At 43.1% G+C, this 16,942-nt stretch overlaps 1 protein-coding gene across 12 annotated transcripts in view; it reads right to left on the minus strand.

Moving 5' to 3' along the window:
- The window catches only part of mycbp2 (MYC binding protein 2), an 84,023-nt gene that overhangs the window by 2,445 nt on the left and 64,636 nt on the right, over positions 1 to 16,942 (minus strand). For 5 of the 12 annotated variants that reach the window (XM_026145400.2, XM_026145406.2, XM_026145405.2 and 2 more), the window contains 28 exons: positions 14,778 to 14,957; positions 8,925 to 10,562; positions 8,670 to 8,839; positions 8,331 to 8,578; positions 8,080 to 8,247; positions 7,425 to 7,582; positions 7,128 to 7,327; positions 6,831 to 6,980; positions 6,587 to 6,747; positions 6,003 to 6,159; positions 5,686 to 5,910; positions 5,517 to 5,582; positions 5,121 to 5,360; positions 4,942 to 5,031; positions 4,776 to 4,856; positions 4,406 to 4,672; positions 3,486 to 3,769; positions 3,272 to 3,395; positions 3,058 to 3,177; positions 2,871 to 2,972; positions 2,649 to 2,777; positions 2,335 to 2,467; positions 2,092 to 2,195; positions 1,324 to 1,512; positions 1,132 to 1,239; positions 716 to 925; positions 525 to 632; positions 169 to 334 (listed from right to left, as the gene is read on the minus strand). In XM_026145400.2, coding sequence (XP_026001185.1) covers positions 169 to 334; positions 525 to 632; positions 716 to 925; positions 1,132 to 1,239; positions 1,324 to 1,512; positions 2,092 to 2,195; positions 2,335 to 2,467; positions 2,649 to 2,777; positions 2,871 to 2,972; positions 3,058 to 3,177; positions 3,272 to 3,395; positions 3,486 to 3,769; positions 4,406 to 4,672; positions 4,776 to 4,856; positions 4,942 to 5,031; positions 5,121 to 5,360; positions 5,517 to 5,582; positions 5,686 to 5,910; positions 6,003 to 6,159; positions 6,587 to 6,747; positions 6,831 to 6,980; positions 7,128 to 7,327; positions 7,425 to 7,582; positions 8,080 to 8,247; positions 8,331 to 8,578; positions 8,670 to 8,839; positions 8,925 to 10,562; positions 14,778 to 14,957 — 5,976 coding nt within the window. The remainder of the gene's footprint in view (positions 1 to 168; positions 335 to 524; positions 633 to 715; positions 926 to 1,131; positions 1,240 to 1,323; positions 1,513 to 2,091; positions 2,196 to 2,334; positions 2,468 to 2,648; positions 2,778 to 2,870; positions 2,973 to 3,057; positions 3,178 to 3,271; positions 3,396 to 3,485; positions 3,770 to 4,405; positions 4,673 to 4,775; positions 4,857 to 4,941; positions 5,032 to 5,120; positions 5,361 to 5,516; positions 5,583 to 5,685; positions 5,911 to 6,002; positions 6,160 to 6,586; positions 6,748 to 6,830; positions 6,981 to 7,127; positions 7,328 to 7,424; positions 7,583 to 8,079; positions 8,248 to 8,330; positions 8,579 to 8,669; positions 8,840 to 8,924; positions 10,563 to 14,777; positions 14,958 to 16,942) is intronic. The other 7 variants (XM_026145407.2, XM_026145408.2, XM_026145403.2 and 4 more) reach the window with 5 other exon arrangements.

The raw sequence follows: 16,942 nt of genomic DNA on the forward strand, positions 1-16,942 counted from the left end.
AAACAAGTGGATGCTTCACCTTAATAAGCAAACTTGCAAGTGCCTTCACAAACTTCACAGTCTAATGCATAAATGGCTCCAAAAGCTAAGTCTGCAACGGTCAAAATGTCAAATTTGTGGCCAATTGCCGATAACATGATGACAAAATACATAGGAATTGTTAAGCACCTGCAGGACAATGGGGCAGTTCCTCTTTGGGGACGCTGGTCATCCTCTGGAAGTCATCATGGCAGGCATTACAGAAGTGTGTGGTGCCAAAGCAGAAGAAAACAGCCACAGAGCAGCAGTACCGGCATTTATACTCAAGGAAGTCTGTTCCATGCTTGGAGCACATCTGATGAAAGGACACAAAAGATATTAGGGCTGGGCTTATATTTTGCTCTTCAAGGACAGATGAGCACCATTTTTAAGGAAAGGTTTGGCTTTCTTTCTTTCTTGTTATTCACTTAACAACATATAGGTCTGTTAGTTCTACAGATGTCATATTATTCATTTAAAGTGCTCCTCGCAGACACAATTCCCACCTGAGCCCTGGACACATCTGAGCATGCTCCACAGATCAGTTCACTGGGGTCGTAGTCGTCTCCCTGTCCTGCCTCTGCATCGCAGCGAGCCTCTCCCCCAAAATATGCCTGGAAAAGAAAAGCGTCATTTATTCTCCATCCTTATAACACAGTTCCACTAAAATATACTGGGTCTTTCATCCAGGTGGTACCTTCTTGCACTTGTAGCAAACATAGTATGCATATCTGTTCATGGCAAAGCCTGCAGGGTCATTGTGAAAGCGTGCCCCTGGTGTGGTTATTGCCTCACTCTTGTGCAGACCCTCGTACTCGAGCCTCATCAGAGCCTTCCTCCTCACATCCTCATAAAGCTCCTTAATGGGATCGAGCAGGTCCTTGATCACAGAGTGATTGATTTTGTTCTGCAAACAACAAGACAAACAGGCCAGCAAGTGTTGGGTTTACTTCACATGCTAAAACGATAATGAACAAAAGCAGTCGCAGTATGGGAGGCAAACGCTTTTTCAACAAAGCACTTAAACTTGAGTCAATCAAAATTTAGGTGTGGTGAAAATAGTCCAGTCCCTTTGTCTTCCCGCAAATCAGAGAGGGTCAAGTAGCATTTTACCTTGCAAATGGGACATAACATGAACCCGAATGTGATCCGAGGCCCCAGCCAGCGATTTTCAAGCACACGCCGAGTGCACTGAAGGTGGAACACGTGAGTGCAGTCCAGCTGGAAACGGATCAAAAAGTTAAACATTAAACAGGAGGACAAATTTAAATCCCGATGTGATGCTTTTAACGAACAAAGAGCTACCTGTATAGCAGGAGCAGCAGACAGGGCTTCAGTGAAGCAGATCATACACATGTCATCCGCATCCTGTTTCAGGCAGCCCGTGTTCTTGTCACAGCCGTGCAGACATGGCAGGCAGCTGTCCTCGTTTTTGACTCCTCCACAAGGGTGTCCGCAGGGATGAGTCTTACTGCACGCCAGTTTAGCGTACTCCTGAGTGGCCACAGGAAAGAGTTGGTTAGTGTTAGGAAGTACAGCACAAAATATCTAAAATTCAGCCTGGGCTAAGCTTAGCTGATTTATTTCCACGATTTTTCTATTTATTTGTAACATAAATAGAAAACACACAAAATTACACTAAAACTAGGGTGAAGGGATTTTTCAAGGCTCATTTCTCATCTTAAAATTTTAAAAAGGAAATCAGCTCTGAAGCTTAAATGTTTTGTTTGGTTGTCAGCAAGTTTCTGCAAAAACTACAAAGTTAAATTTGATGAAACTTTGCTGTTTGCCTGTTCTCAACTTTTCCCGCAGAGTTCAACATCACCTCCAAAGTGTGCATCAGCTCTCTCAGACTCCTCACCCAGTATTTGTTCAGCTCACTCCAGATAAGGCTTTTAGACACAACTGAGAACCCTTTAGGTGCAGCTCAGGTTTATGACATTGAAAATATTCTATAACAATTTTTTATTGAAACTAAACCAGGTGCTCACAGTTTTAATAAACCCCTCAGTCCATCTGCATAGACTACAAGCACAGACACTGAGATTTCATGCCATAGATCAAGCGTGGTACCTGGCAGTCTGGATCTGAGCAGACGCTACCCACTGCAGACAGCTCAGTCCCATTTCTCGTGCCACAGAACCTGCAGGCATCTGAGCTGCTGGACGTTGGTTTACCTACAAAATTATTAGGCTTGGTCAAAATAGGAATAGATGAAAGCCCTGAAAATGCAGCTTCAGTAGAAGTCATTTTATCAGCTTACTGATATGGCCATATGTATGCAATGTTACCCAACAAAGCCCATTTTAGTGTTACCTGTGTGCTCTCTGAACTCCACCATGGCCTTCATAGTCTTTGAGTCAGCCAGAGCCATGAGCCAGAACAGCTTGGTCCTCCCACAGCCTTCATGAAGATCCACCTTTATGGCCTCCTCTTCCTCTTTAAACACCTAAAACACATTAAAAATGATTGTACACTGCAGGAAAAATTATGTCCAGTGCCTCAACTGCTTGTGAAATATTGAGTAATAAATTATACTTAATAATTATACTTCAAGCTCCCCACCTGAGTGGCTACTTAATATCGTTTAATTTGTTTTTATTTGTCTCTAGTAATAAATTAAACCTCACCTGTCTCTGGTGAGAGCGTGTGCGTCTGTGCAGGTGGAGGAAGCGGTCACAGTCAGTGCAAAGGTTCCCACATATGTTACACAGGATGATGGCTGCTGTCTCACCATCATCATGGTTGTCACACATGGGCTGCAGACACAAGACGAGTAAATGAATAATTACTCTTTTGATGATCTGTCTTTAATAATTTGCCATACAGTGTAGCTTTAAGCTTTTTCTCACCATCTGCTTCTGCTGGCCATCTTTGCCCATCCAGCGACCAGAGGACAGCCTGTCTACATGATCTTGGTCCAGCACACACAGTGATGCCAAGGCCAGCCAGAGCTAGGTAACAGCAAAGGAACGTGATATATAATAAATACACAATATTTTTAAGGTTATGTAATTGCGTATGACAAATTTTTCATACCCTTGTGGTTGCAATACAGCGTACAGGAGACCTATGCTCCTCCTCCATTTTGGTCAGTGCTATGATGGTCTCGGCTATTGCATTTTTGGTAACTCTGGACCAAGCGTCTGAAAGGTGCCCCTAATAAAGAGGTAATGTAGAGGTCATTTTACCACATAAGAAATTTAACACAGCGTGAAACAAGAGATGGATTAAAAAGTCAGCAAAAACTTACAGCTGCCATGTCTTTAACCAGCTTTATGATGATCTCCGCAATCTGTGGAGGAGTGGAGCCTTTCATCCACCAGTGGCTCTCCCCTCTGCGGATATAGCTGAGCATAACAGGAGGGGGCGACATGCTTAAGAATATAACACAGCTGTCATTTTTCAGGAACTACACCTCAGGAAATCTCAAGCATCCCAAATTTTAAAAAAAGACAGAGCCTTACCTGGAGTTAAAGATCATTGGAAGCGTGACTGTGGTGACCCCTTTTCCTGCTGTCATTCCGGCTGCACCAGAGATTGTGGTGCCTTTGGCTTTCAGCTGCACAGTGAGGGCTTTTGCGATACAGCCCAGGAACATGTCCAAGATGCCGAGCTTGTTCCAGTCACCTTTCTCTGTGGAGTGAATGATGTCACTGATGTCTGCCGGTGGCAGAGCCTTCACCCCAATGATGCTAGCAAGACGCACAGGCGTCACCTCCGGCAGGACACGTCTAAGCAGTGAAGTCACCTGAGAAGTAGCCAATCAGATGGTAAGCAAGATTATACTTTCAACAGGCTCACAAGGTATTTACATAAATATCTGTAAAACACAAATATCTTAAAACCTTTTATGGAAAAAGTGACTCTACACCAAAATTTACAGTCATTTAAAGACAGAATTTATAGACGTCTTTGTTCTAGTTGGATCTTCTTCTGATTTCTTCACCACACCGTTGCCAACAGTGAGCGATTAAGTCAACTGAAAATCTTTTTTATCGGCAACATTTAACACAAAAATTAAACCACAGTAGTTTGTTTAAAGTTTTTTCTTTTTGTAAACCCTAAAGGCACTCACAAGGAATAACTAGATGGGTCCCAATATTGTCTGTAAATGGTTCAACAGTGATGAACAATCACACTGCCAAATCATGTAATTCCACTGAGTGCCAGAAGGTGGCAGCAAAACAACAGGAACTGTCCAAGCTGCCAAACTTAAAACTAACTACACTAAGCAGCTTTCAAAATACTCAGAATGTAATGAGGAAGGAAGTGTAATCAATACACAATCGATGCTGATGTAAATATGTTTACAAGAAAGCCGCACAAGTTTCCTCTGATCATTAAACTGAAAGGTTTTTCTTGTTTTGTTTACATCCTCTCCCACCTGTCTCTGTACTCTTGGAGAAGCCGTGTGCAGCAGAGAAAACAGGTCCTGCATGAGCGTGAGCTGCTGGGCCAGGTACTGGCGGCCGACGTTGGAGCCGCTCAGAGCCAGGACCATGGACAGGAGCTCAAAGCAGTAGGCGTCAGAGGAGGCGTCATCGTCGCTGGGCTGAGAGTTGGCGTTCTCTTTGCTGGAGATGGCGTGTTCCCACTCCTCTCTCACACGCGTTGCCTCCATGCGGATGGCTTGAACGATGTGTGCACAAACCTGAAAATGTCACACCACTGAGGTTAGCTGACGGAAGTAATATTTCCACGAAATGACAACGGAATTTCACTGTTTAACGGTTTAAAGTGAAATTGCTATTGACCTGTTTCTGCAGGTTGGTCAGTTTGCTCCTGCTAAAAATGATTCCCACCATGTGCTCCTTGAGGTCAGCGTCAGAGGGTGCCTGTTCACAGAAATGCAAGATGAGCACGTATAAAACATCAGGTTTGAGGTCACTAAACAAACAGTTAAATAACTAAAGTGCTGACCTTGTCTTCTCCCTCGGGAGATGAAAGCAGGTTTTTCTCCTCCTGCTCTGGAGTTGGCTCTGCATCTCCACAGATTAGTTTTCCAAACACCTACATTTACAAACAAAGTTTAAGAAAGAGAAACGCTTACAAGAGTTTAGAGCTAATTGCAGGTATGTGGAAAAGGCAGATGAGCAGACCTGTGAGGTAATTAAGCGGAAAACTCTGAGAGTCTCAGCTTCACAGTTCTTCTGCTGGGCCATGCTGGCTGAGATTTGTCCGGGTATCTTGATGGCTTCGCCGTCTTTCCAACCGAGGACCTTCACCTGACGTACTCTCAGGGTGTTTTCAGGACCTTTCAATTCCACCTTGATCACATGATGATCCCCTCCAGGAAGCTCACTCGTCACCCAGCCCATGTGACGCGAGTCGAGGTCAGCCTGTGACAGAATCGCAGAAAGGTAGAGAACTGCCATGTTATTTGATGGTTTGTTTCCTACTCCTTATTTCAAAAGGAGAATAATTTAGACGTAAACTGTATATGCAGCCCAGAAAACAAGAGCCATTCACTGTGAAGCAAGTTAAATTATAGATACCTGCTTGATTCTGCAGAGGTCTTCTATTGCTTTTCCACACAGGAATGTCACAGAAGTAACTTTGTTCTGTAAATATAAGGGGAAAAAAGAATTTTACTCAAATCCATCAGGAAATTGTTGCAGAAGCAAGGTTTTAACCACAACGCTTGTTGTGCCGTTGCCTGCTTACCCCAATGTCCCTGGAGTTGTCCACATGAACAGACACCTTAACAGCGTTTATGCCTTTCACACAGCTGATGGTGATGCTCTTGGTTTTGTTTTTGTCTTCATCTCCAGACTCCCAGAAGGTCTCGGTGGAGCCGTCTGTTAGGCTGCCGATCATGGCAGGGCGACTGGATGTCTTGATGTCTACGACACTGGTCAGGTCCTTCAAACAGGTGACCAGGCAGAGATCCTGTACGAGGTACAAACATATTTATCAAGTTAAATCATGACAGATGAGTAAGCTCAGGTGCTGGCTGCTAAATACGCTGTTAACTTTCTTGCCTGGCTCATTGCTTCATATCCGGACTGCACGCTGATGTTGAAGCTTTCCTCACTGTCTCCATCATCTGACTTGGATAGGATATTGTTGATGTGATGGAAAACATTGCTCTGGTGGAGGAACTGGTGGTCGGACTGCTTGAACTTGAGACTCCAGCACCTTAAACAAAGAGTCACAATCATTTATATTACCACAGAAGCTCAGAGCTGCTAAAATTACAAAAGGAGGCACAAAATGGTAAATGGCCTGCATTTGTATAGCGCTTTTCTAGTCCCTAAGGACCCCAAAGCGCTTTACACTACATTCAGTCATTCACCCATTCACACACACATTCACACACTGGCGATGGCAAGCTACATTGTAGCCACAGCTGCCCTGGGGCGCACTGACAGAGGCGAGGCTGCCGGACACTGGCGCCACCGGGCCCTCTGACCACCACCAGTAGGCAAACACAGGGTTAGTATCTTGCCCAAGGATATTTGGCATGCAGCGAGGAGGCAGCCTGGGATCGAACCACCGACCTTCTGATTAGTGGCTGACCTGCTCTGCCACCTGAGCTACAGCCACCCCAAAAGAGAAACTGTACCTGAGTGCCATCTGCTGTAGTGAGCTGCCACTGGGAAGTGACATCATGAGGTCAGAGATGGTCTGAAGGAGGCGGTGGAAGGTGTGGGGCAGAGGATGAGCTGCTTCCCCAGCAATAACAATGTCAGACAGAGGGTGTTCGCAAACGCCAAGGTCTCGCTCCTGTGCAGAGTCGATGTTCATAATTAGAAAGTACAGTAAAGCCACCTTCTTATCACCCTCCGTAACTTTAAACAACTCATTACCTGTTCTAAATTTTCTTTGTTCCCCTTATTCTCATCGTCTTCCTCATCCTCAGGTTCAAATGGCGATGGTGTGAGCGATGCTACAAAATGCCAGAGAATATCATGCAGAGAGGTGGTCTGGATCACATTGCACAGAAGCCAGTTGAATGCCTGACAGGGAAATAAAAAAAAAATGTATTAGTCTTATTATAATATAGAAATGGGTGTAATATTAAAATACTTGCCTACGAACCCAAGATATTGTAATTAAAACAATAATTAAGGCAAGACTGAGTTGTGTTATTCGGACAACTTTACCTCCATGGCAAACACCCTGCAGGCAGATTTCCTCAGTGCATGCTTCATGGCCACCTCTAGGCCCTCCAGGTCATGGTGCTGGATAACAAAAGCCAGGACGGGCCACTGGAAGTTCCTCTCACCCTTACTGAGGGAGCCATGGGCTGAGATCAGCCGGGATAGCTCAGGGGATGGGTGACGTAACAGGGAAGAGCCAACTTCTGTACAGAAGACAAAGTAGTTTATTTATACACACGGTGCTGTAACTCACTCTGGAAGAACCAATAAGCACTTTTTGAAATGACAAGACGCGATTACCTGCATCACCGCTATGGACCCTGCGTCTGGGCACAGCTTTGACCCGTGCTGGAGAGGGCGAATGTTGCTTGTCATATTCTGATGCGACAACTGAGTAAGACCTCTGAAACACCGTCCGCTTAGCCGTGTCACTGTCTGTGATTGGACTGGTCTCGAGACTAAAAGACACAAACAAACAAATGCTGGTTACCCCTTAAATATTTTTAAGGACATTCAAGTACTTTAAACACAATATCGAAGTGTTGGCTGACAGAACAGTACATGGACATGTTCAGCAGCTGCTGCAGCTGTGGGAGGAAGGGACGCATGAATGTATAGATGTTAACAATAAAAAAAACAAAAACCTTTACACAAACACAAAGCCTTCTTTGTACAATTTAAGATGTGGTTTGCGATGACAGAGGCGGACGTTTTTAATTAAGTGCGCTGGCTGTCAGAATGTGCAGGGGAGAGACAAGCTGGGAACAACTTGTGCAAACAGTGCCTATTGGTACAATTGCATCATCTGTTGGTCAGTTATGAATAACAACGTGGAAACAAATAACCTAACATATAAACCAAAAAAAAGGAAAAAAATCTCTGTAATAAGAAATCAGAGCTGCAATTAACTCTTCTTTTAAATAAAAGAAGTAAAATTGAATTCATTGTCAATTACCTGGGTGGCATTGATTTCATGTTGCTCTCTGGTTCCTCAAACACATTGGGGCAGGCGTCAGGGGTGACTGAAATATAGGGCGCGGGAACAGATGTTGAGCGTAGATACCTCATCTCATCTTGGAAGAGGTTATCATCTTGGTAGGCTCCAAAGTTCTCAGTGTGTTGTCTAAAGGAAGAGTAAGAGACTCAAATCTTTATCAAAACACGTCACTGTAAGGTTTTCTTTTCTATGTCTGAGCTTGTAATTACCTAGCTAGTGTCTGTAGGTAGAGGCAGCCCATTTTATTGGGGAGTTCTTCTGAGACACCCTCCTTCAGGCTGGGGAGGAGGTGGGAATGAAGAGGCCGAGGAGGGTGGTGGCACAGCATGCTCGGTTCAGCTGCACTGCTGAGGGACAGTAGGAACAATGCGTTGGCCCGAATCACCTGGTGGGCCTCCATAGTGGGCAGCGCCCTTGGAGTCTTCACCTGCAGAGGTTTCTTCCTCGACTGCTTCACCTGGAAAACAAAGGAAAACACTGGAGTTTATTTCATGGAAGTCAGTATGATGTCAGAAGCTGATTCAAGGAGGAAGATTTAAAAACAGTACCTTCTCCCGGGCAGCAGTCTGTTTCTCTCTGAGGTATTTCTCCCGACAGCGATCACACACCAGGTACCAGGTGCTGCCTCCTATGCCGCCGTCTCCACAGTTTCCAGCCCAACCACCACAGAAGTGGCCAATACTGTTGTAGCCCTGACCCCCTGCATACCGGCCACAGCCTGCCATAATAACACAAAGGAGGGACGTTAAGAAACAGAAAAGACTTACAATTTAAAGTGTGTTACAAGATACCACTGACTGTACCTGGATGAGCCTGCCTCATATGGTACGTGACAGGGTAAGGGTGCGATTCTCCACACAGCTCACAGATGGTGTCTTTCTCTGGTCCACCCATTGCAAGTTGGGCCATCTCTCCAAACAGATTCCCTCTTGGACGCACCTCTGCCTTTTCCCTTTTCTTTTTCTCCTTCTTTGCCTTTTTACTGTCTTTCTCATGCTCTTTCTTTTTTAAGATGGCACTGGATCCCGGACTGGGGAAGATCATGTTCTGAGTTGCTGCCTTGATGGTGGCCATAGAAATGTCCTCCCAGAATGCAACCAAATGCTGCAGTGTTAATGGTAAGATTGATTTTGCCCTCATAGAGGGATGGGAAGTCATTTCATAGGAAATGGACTCTCCTTTTCCATCCTCACACTTCTCTGGCAGCGGAGGTTCCTTCAACATAGACAGCACTTTGTTTTTGTTGATGCTGCCCATTTTGGAGATGTCTGGGCCATGTGGAGCAATATTAAACATGTTAAGTGCAGAGGAAATCTCCAAGGAGTGGCGATTCTTTAATTTGCTCTCCTTCTCCTCAGCGCCCTGTCCTCCCAGGGAGCTGCGAATGGGGGCGTGCTCTTTGGTTAAGTCTGGGTTGAACTTGAGGAAGGAGGAGCAGGCCATGGCATCATGGACAATGCCTTCATGCCACAGGAACGCTGCAAAGACTGCGCGTGCACATTCAGCCACCGAGGGAGACATGGCCTGTTTGGCAGGTTCTGTGATCCTAGTTGTGCTCTCTCCTTTAAACAGAGGCCCGGATTTGTCCTTTTTAGAACGCGTGTGTCGACTGGAGGTTTTGCGGCTGACTTTGGGTGAAGAGCGGCTCTTTAGTTCCTCTTCGACAGGGGCTTTGCCGATGCTGAAGTGCACCTTACACGAGCCTTCTTCAGCATTACGGAGCTCCACATTCTCATCATTGACATCCTCATTGGAGAGGAGCGCGCTAGAGGTGCAGACCTCCACGACTTCACTGTGCAAGTTCTCTTGGGTAACATGTGGTGAGGGAACACGGTTCTCTGCATTGCCGGTCATCCCTTTATTTGGGTCTTTAGGAGACAGTTTAGGTTTGGGGGAGGTAGATCTGCCCCTAAGTGGCTCTGTAAGGGGAATCTTCTTCTTTCTCAGTGTGTCTGGGTCCAGAGTATAAGAGTCTGATTTGGATCTCTCTCTTGGAGGATCGAGCTGGGCTTTGGACGAAGGGCTAACTTTAGGTGGGAGATTCTTGTCATGGTGGGGTGAAGAAGAGTGCTGGGAAGAGTTGCTGGAGGGGCTAGACCTGCCTGACGTGGATATACTTTTTTGTTTGGGAGAGGAAGAGCGAGAGCCAGGATTCGGAGACTCAGACCGATTTCCTGAAGTTCTACCATCTGCCTTTAGAGCCTGCAGTGTGTTGTGATTGGGCGAGTGGGAGCGGCTGTGCGAGTCAGACCTCAGTTTGGCCGTGTCGGACCGCAGTATAAGGGCCTCGCTAGCTGTCATTCCACCCTCACTTGTTTTGACCCTGCTCTGCTCAGAGGAGCGACTTCCGCGGCTCTCCTGTTTGGCTGAGCGATTCTCCTGACGGTGTTTGGAGGCTGGGGACATCGGCCGTGCACCAGGCATGAGGTTCCCTCGCTCACCTAAACATTAACAGGTGAAACTCAGTTACACCACAAAAAAGGTATCAGTAAGAGTGAAAAACAAAAACGTAATAAGAAAAACAAAGAAAGGTACAGAAAAACTGAATGAAGAGTAAAAGAGAGCTAATGTCAGGAATGTGAAAGAAGTTATGTCTTTTAATGTAAATGGCAGTGAAACATTTTATTAAAACAAACTAGTGACTTATGTGACCATCTAGATCAGGGGTGTCAAACTCATGTCATGGGCCCATGCAGCCCACGTTGATCTTAAACGGGCTGGACCATTTCTGGCAGTGTCAGTGTAACTACACATTTAAAATGCCTGAGATATCTTAATATATACACGAAAAGGTGCAATTTTCAAACAACATGTCTCGGTTTTTCTAAATGAGAATAGAGTTTGTTCATTTTCTTTAACACTAATTAAAAAAAATTAAATCTACTTACTGTGCACCCATTGTAAAAACTGAATTAAAAAAAAAGTATCCATTACTGTGGCGTAGTATAAACAGCAACAGCTGAATCAATGATTTATCAGTAGGATAACATTGTCCAAAGCCATGCACTGACCCTGATTGCCGTCTTTCCGAGCCAGTTCTGGCCCTAATGTTTGACACCTCTGATCCAGATGTTTTGCAAATGAGACTGTTACTGGATAATGGAAGCACTGATGAAAGATGAATCTCAGCCCAGTTCAGGGACCACTCCTGATAATACTAGAAATAGCCTTGGTATTGACCAGAAACCAAGTAATTATGTACCAACTACAAATATCCAAAAAATGTCTATTCAATGAACAGCTTGAAAATTCCTTTTTTCTAACCGACTTTAAAATCATGTGCAACACTGAATAAGTCTTAAATGCAGTTTTTCCTCAATTTTCTTCCCATTAGACCATAATTTAAAGCTTTGCACTAACATAATCCCCCCCAAAAAAGTTGAGCACAAAGCCCTCGATTCACCACAGAGCAGACTTGAGTTCCTACCAACCATCTGTTCAGTCTGAGGGGAGGCATGATGCATGATGTGATTACCCACCCTTTTGCCTCAGAGCGAGAGATGAGAGAGCAGTACCATGCCCAGCCACGGACACATTGCTTTTGTGCACACGTTCGCGAGAAGCAAGGCTGCATGATGAACCATCTACAGCGGAAAACAGTGGAGCAGGTAAACAAACAAGACATGGAATGCAAGGAGGCCACCGCAGAGAAAAAGAAAGAAGGCATAGAGGCAATGGAGTCAAGGAGGTGGAGTAGAAAGTGGCAAAAGGACAACATGTTACAGTGATGAGGGGATCAACAGACAGACAAACTGACTGGCGTGTAGAAACACTTATAGAAGAATAACAGAAAAACAAAGAACCCTGTAAATGTCATGGACAAAGTTGTGCACATGTTTTAGTTAATTTTTGAAATCCTCTCCTCTTTTGGGGCCAACAATACAACCTTTGGTAGGAGGCTTTATACTTGGTTATAAAGCAGGTAGTTTTGTTTTTGTTTGGTTTTTTTTTTGGGGGGGGGGATATTGATTTTATTTAAAACTGTATTTCCTGGAAAGGCACTGATTGTGAAGATTGGATTGCCCTACGAAAAAGCAAGATTAATAGATTAGTGAGCTATGTCAAGCTCAAAACTGGAGTTTTCAGTATCATGAAAGTGATCCACTTTTTACCTGGCTAAATCACCATGGTAACTTGTGCTGAACCTAACCTGGTCCAGACCAGATTATGTTCAGTTTCAAATAAAGTTTGGAAATCAACTGAAAGTGCCATGTTTTAACCAGTTCTTTCATTTTCAGCATGTTTTAAAGTACAAGATTCTCTACTTGGCAAATGCAACTTGTTAGCCTACACCTTATCATCATGAATGAAGCCCAGCCATAAAGTTACAGCACTGTGCAATGCACTGTCTTTGGAAGGTACATGCATTTCCCAAGAGGAAATATTCTTATACAAAACATCCCTTTTTATGTGAAGACGGAACATGAAGCAGAAAATCCAGCATAACAGACGCGTGATAACCATGGTCATGAAACTCATCTCCGACTGGGGTTTTAGGTTTCGTCAAGCCAGCTCACGCAAAGAAAGCTTGACTTTGTTGAACTTCCTTCATAGTACATCCATCTGAGTTGATACAGTGTTTTCAGTAGGGCTGCCACGATTTGTCGACTAGTCACGATTACGTCGACTATCAAAATCGTCGACGACTGATTTAATAGTCGACGTGTCGTTTGAAGCTTTGTAAGATCGCAAAAGACGCAGGAATAATAGCAGGATTTAAGAGTGTAATAACGGACTGAAACAGAAGATGGCAGCACAGCATGTACAAGGATGCCAGCTACCGTTAAACCCCGAAGAAGAAGAAGCAGCTGTGTCCCAGAATTCATAGCGCGGCCCAGCGCAGTTTCCAACAATGGCGGTAGCTAGTTAGTTTTAATATTACTCTTATTATTCTTTCTGGGTCACAAAATAAACGTTTAACATATTTTCAGGCGAGAATGTAGCTGTGTAAACCTCAAATATCGGCTCAGTTTATCAGGACACCACATATTTTCAAAAGCGCTCCGACGTTTTCGGAGACGTCTGTTACCCACTAGCTCGATAGCTAGCCGGGGGCTAGGTCACTAGCGCCGTGAGAACACCGGACTCCCGGCAAATTGTTTTCAAACCCACCGCCGTCTTTCGCGACTCAGGTTAAATATATATGAGTCACTTAGATAAATTAAAAATGTTGTTTGGCTTTTTTTTTTTTTTTTGTATTTTATTTGTTCCTGAGTAAATCGGTTTGGCTGAGATTAAAGTTATAGTTTTTACACAGCTGAATAAATGTCAAGCAGACAGCTGATTATCAGAAGTGTGAAATGCTGGAGAATATACTCCGGTGTCCTGTTATATTTTAGATAGCAAGGAGTTTATTAAACTTTACCGAAACAATCTGCAAATTTCATTAAAATTGAATAAACTATCATCTTGTCTTTATTTTTAGTTAGCACCTTAAAAGCTTAAAGCTGTAAGCTAATGATAGTTATATAAGAGCAGATGCTGCTGGTGCAATAAGCTGTAGTTTTACGTCCAGTGGATGATGATCTGATTAGTCGACTAATCGCATAAATAATCGGTGACTAGTCGACTATCAAAATAATCGTTTGTGGCAGCCCTAGTTTTCAGTAATGTTATTTATTTAGTTTCATTTAGAAAAGGTGGCCACTATAAAATTATTGAAGGTTGGAAGACTGCTAGTATACTAAAACAAGAACATAAATTAAGAAGTTGAGCATTAAAAGAACAAAAACATATCCCTGCTCTCCATGACATCTTCAGGGCTCCGTAACAAATAGATAACAGATTAAAAAAAACAAAACAAACAACAACAACAAGTACACAGGACGCAGTAGAGCAGAGGAAAAGACCAACAGGGAGAAAGGGTGCTACACAGGCAGAAAATATTAGAGACAAGTGAACTGATTTTGGATGGTGTTACAAGACAGTGTCTTTTGAATTGCAGGGCTTTTAAAATTTTGAATTATCCACTTCAAGCGCAAACTTGGTATACGTAGAATATCATTACTTAATAGCTGATTTTTATTTTATTTTTTTTTGTTTAAGCCGTTCATTGTTTAAAACAAACAAACAAAATCCCCCCCAAACCTAATAATTGCTATAAACAAACAAGTGTTCAGACTTCTGTTTGCATTTTCTGTCACAGCCTGGGCTGTTTGAGGTGAAAGTGAAACAAGCTGTTACTAAAGGATGGAAGATGCAGTTTTCATTTCAAAGCAGCAATGAAGCAGATGAAGAACAGGGTAAAAGGCACGCTAAACAAGAGAGCAAGCACAGCAAGCAGAAAATTAAGCAACTTGGCCAATTACTTGAGCGCATGGCAAAAATATCCCGTTGACTTGGATATAGAGTCTATTAATGTTTGAAATCTTGCTTAGAAAACAAGTGAAAGTACCAACTCATGGATTATTTAAAGGTCATGTCACCTGTTTTTTATAAGAAACAAGATTTAAGCATGGAATAGACTTGTCGGCTTGTTAAGGATATTTCTGCACCGTACAACACAACTGTGCCGATATGTGTCACATATCATCCTGTTCTCCCCCAAAAGTACAGATAAATTAAAAACAGATTACAATTCCATGAAACGAAAAGTTGGGAGGAAAAGGATCAAAATCTGTGCTAGCAAGCGCTGTCAGAAAGCTGGACAGACTTACTCAGAAGCTGTGGTTGTGGCTGAGACAGTTGGGAGGGGGATTGTCCAAACACAAATGGGCTGTGGACAAGGGAGGAAGAGGAGGGAGGTTGGGCAGCTTGCTCAAATATGGAGGAGGAGGGAGCTGCTGAGAGGAAGGGCCCAGACTGAATGGAATTCAGTATGGCACTCAACCGGTCACCTGCAAACATGGAGACAGAGGAAGGGGACAAACTAAAGCTTTTACTATGGTTTAAGGATTCTAAATGGGGGATGTAGGTCAGTCACCTATTTTTCTTATCAATCATTTCAATCATCAGCCAGGAGGAGGAGGAGCTATTATGGGCATCCGGAGTCCCAGCAGTTGTGTTCATAGATGGAATTGGGAAACTAGCATGAAGCCTAAGTGGGCTTAATACTATTCTGGATGAACTGAGCACAAAAATTTCTAGTATGGTCCTAGGTTTAAAAAAAATAAATCAAAAAAGACAAGCCAAGAAGTATATAAGGAAGAAACTACAACAACTCCCAACAAGTTTTTTATTGAAGGGGGAAAAAAATCAAATTGGTTACTTTAAAAATCTGCCCAGTACAGGGTATGTTCTACCAGATAACTCCAGCAACTACAGATGGTTTATTCCTATTAGCAACAACAAATTGTACTTTTTTCACCACAGCACAGCAGCACTTCCTCCCTTTTCCTAACAGTTTATGGAAAATGTATATTGTTCTTTTTATTTTAGGGCTCAGTCTTACAAAAAACCTGCATGTCCTCACAAGAAGTTCCAAGATCATCATCTTGGGAAAATCTCACTGGATAGCTTCTCCTTAGTGAAAGGTTTCACTGCGCACCAAGCTGCAAAACTTGGTCGATACATATTCCCAGAGGTTTTTTTGTAAATGTCTATAAAATACATTGTAAAGTGAGGGATGATAACCATCAGCACACCATTTCTTTTTTTAAGGTTTCTCTGTCCTGCACACTCAGAGCCCACTCACAATGCCGCCTCACAGCATGAAAACTCAAACCCAGAGGTGGCTAGTGATTCAGACTTTCCATTAGATGGCTCAGTGGGGGCTTTCAACTCATGAACGAGTTGTAAAATCGAGGTGGACATGCTTGTATTAGTTGAGTATTTATTCTAGACGTGCATTTCCACGCACATTTTCTATGTTTCAGTAAATATTTTCAGCGCCACTTTATTATTTTTATAATCTGTATTGAATTACAGATTTAACACCGCTTCTACAGGTTGGTTGACTATGTACCTTGTGTAAATGGGAAGGATTTTTCAGGTCAAGGTAAATACAAACATTCACGACAAACTACCATTGATTACCCAAGCCCCTGTTAAAAGGATGCAACTACATCCATTTCTCCACATTACAACCAGTCTTAACTTCATCCAAGTATAACGGTAATCCATAGGCACTCCTTGCCAACAGACATTTAGAGAAGAAAGCTTGACAATGTGTTTACAATCTGCATAGCAAAGGTATTATGCAGGAGCATTAGAGTTGCAGATTTATTGCATCTGACATCTAGACAAGTAAAACAACCTTCAACTTCAATCATTGTGCATAACATAACCAGAGTTCCATGATTAGCATGACTAAGAATCCTAACGGGGCAACCTCCTTTTTGTGAAAGAGCAAAGCCATTTGAAAAAAAAAACAAAAACCCTGCTACTTTGGTAGCAGAAACACTGACTTTAATTAGGTGATGTTTGCAGTATTTGGCAATATATTGTAGAAAACATTGCAAACAAACATTGAAAACAAAGCCCCTAGTAGCCCAAATGACCAGGGGCACACTGACTGGCCCATGCAAGCAAATTTATGCCTGACAATGCAGAAATATCAGGCATGAAATAACAAAAGGTAGACACAATAAAAAGCATGCACAACAAAAAGAGATGAAAGATGGCGCCCGTGATTTGAAAAGACCGACCGACTCCAACTGCATCACTGAAACTAAGGTCTGATACTAGTATACACTGTGACTGCAAATTTCGGCTTTTTTTGACGTTATAAACAAATTAAATTTGATAAAGCAACATATCTGCATAGCAAAAATGAATTAAATTGTTTCATTTTTATACGCAAAGAGTGGCGTTTGGTGAGTAATGGTTTATTTGAAAGGATTTTAGTGAGAAGAGCAACTAAAAGTCCCGATGCCTTTGTTAC

The sequence above is a fragment of the Astatotilapia calliptera genome, chromosome 16 (assembly GCF_964374335.1).
Source record: "Astatotilapia calliptera chromosome 16, fAstCal68.1, whole genome shotgun sequence".
Lineage (NCBI taxonomy): Eukaryota > Metazoa > Chordata > Actinopteri > Cichliformes > Cichlidae > Astatotilapia > Astatotilapia calliptera.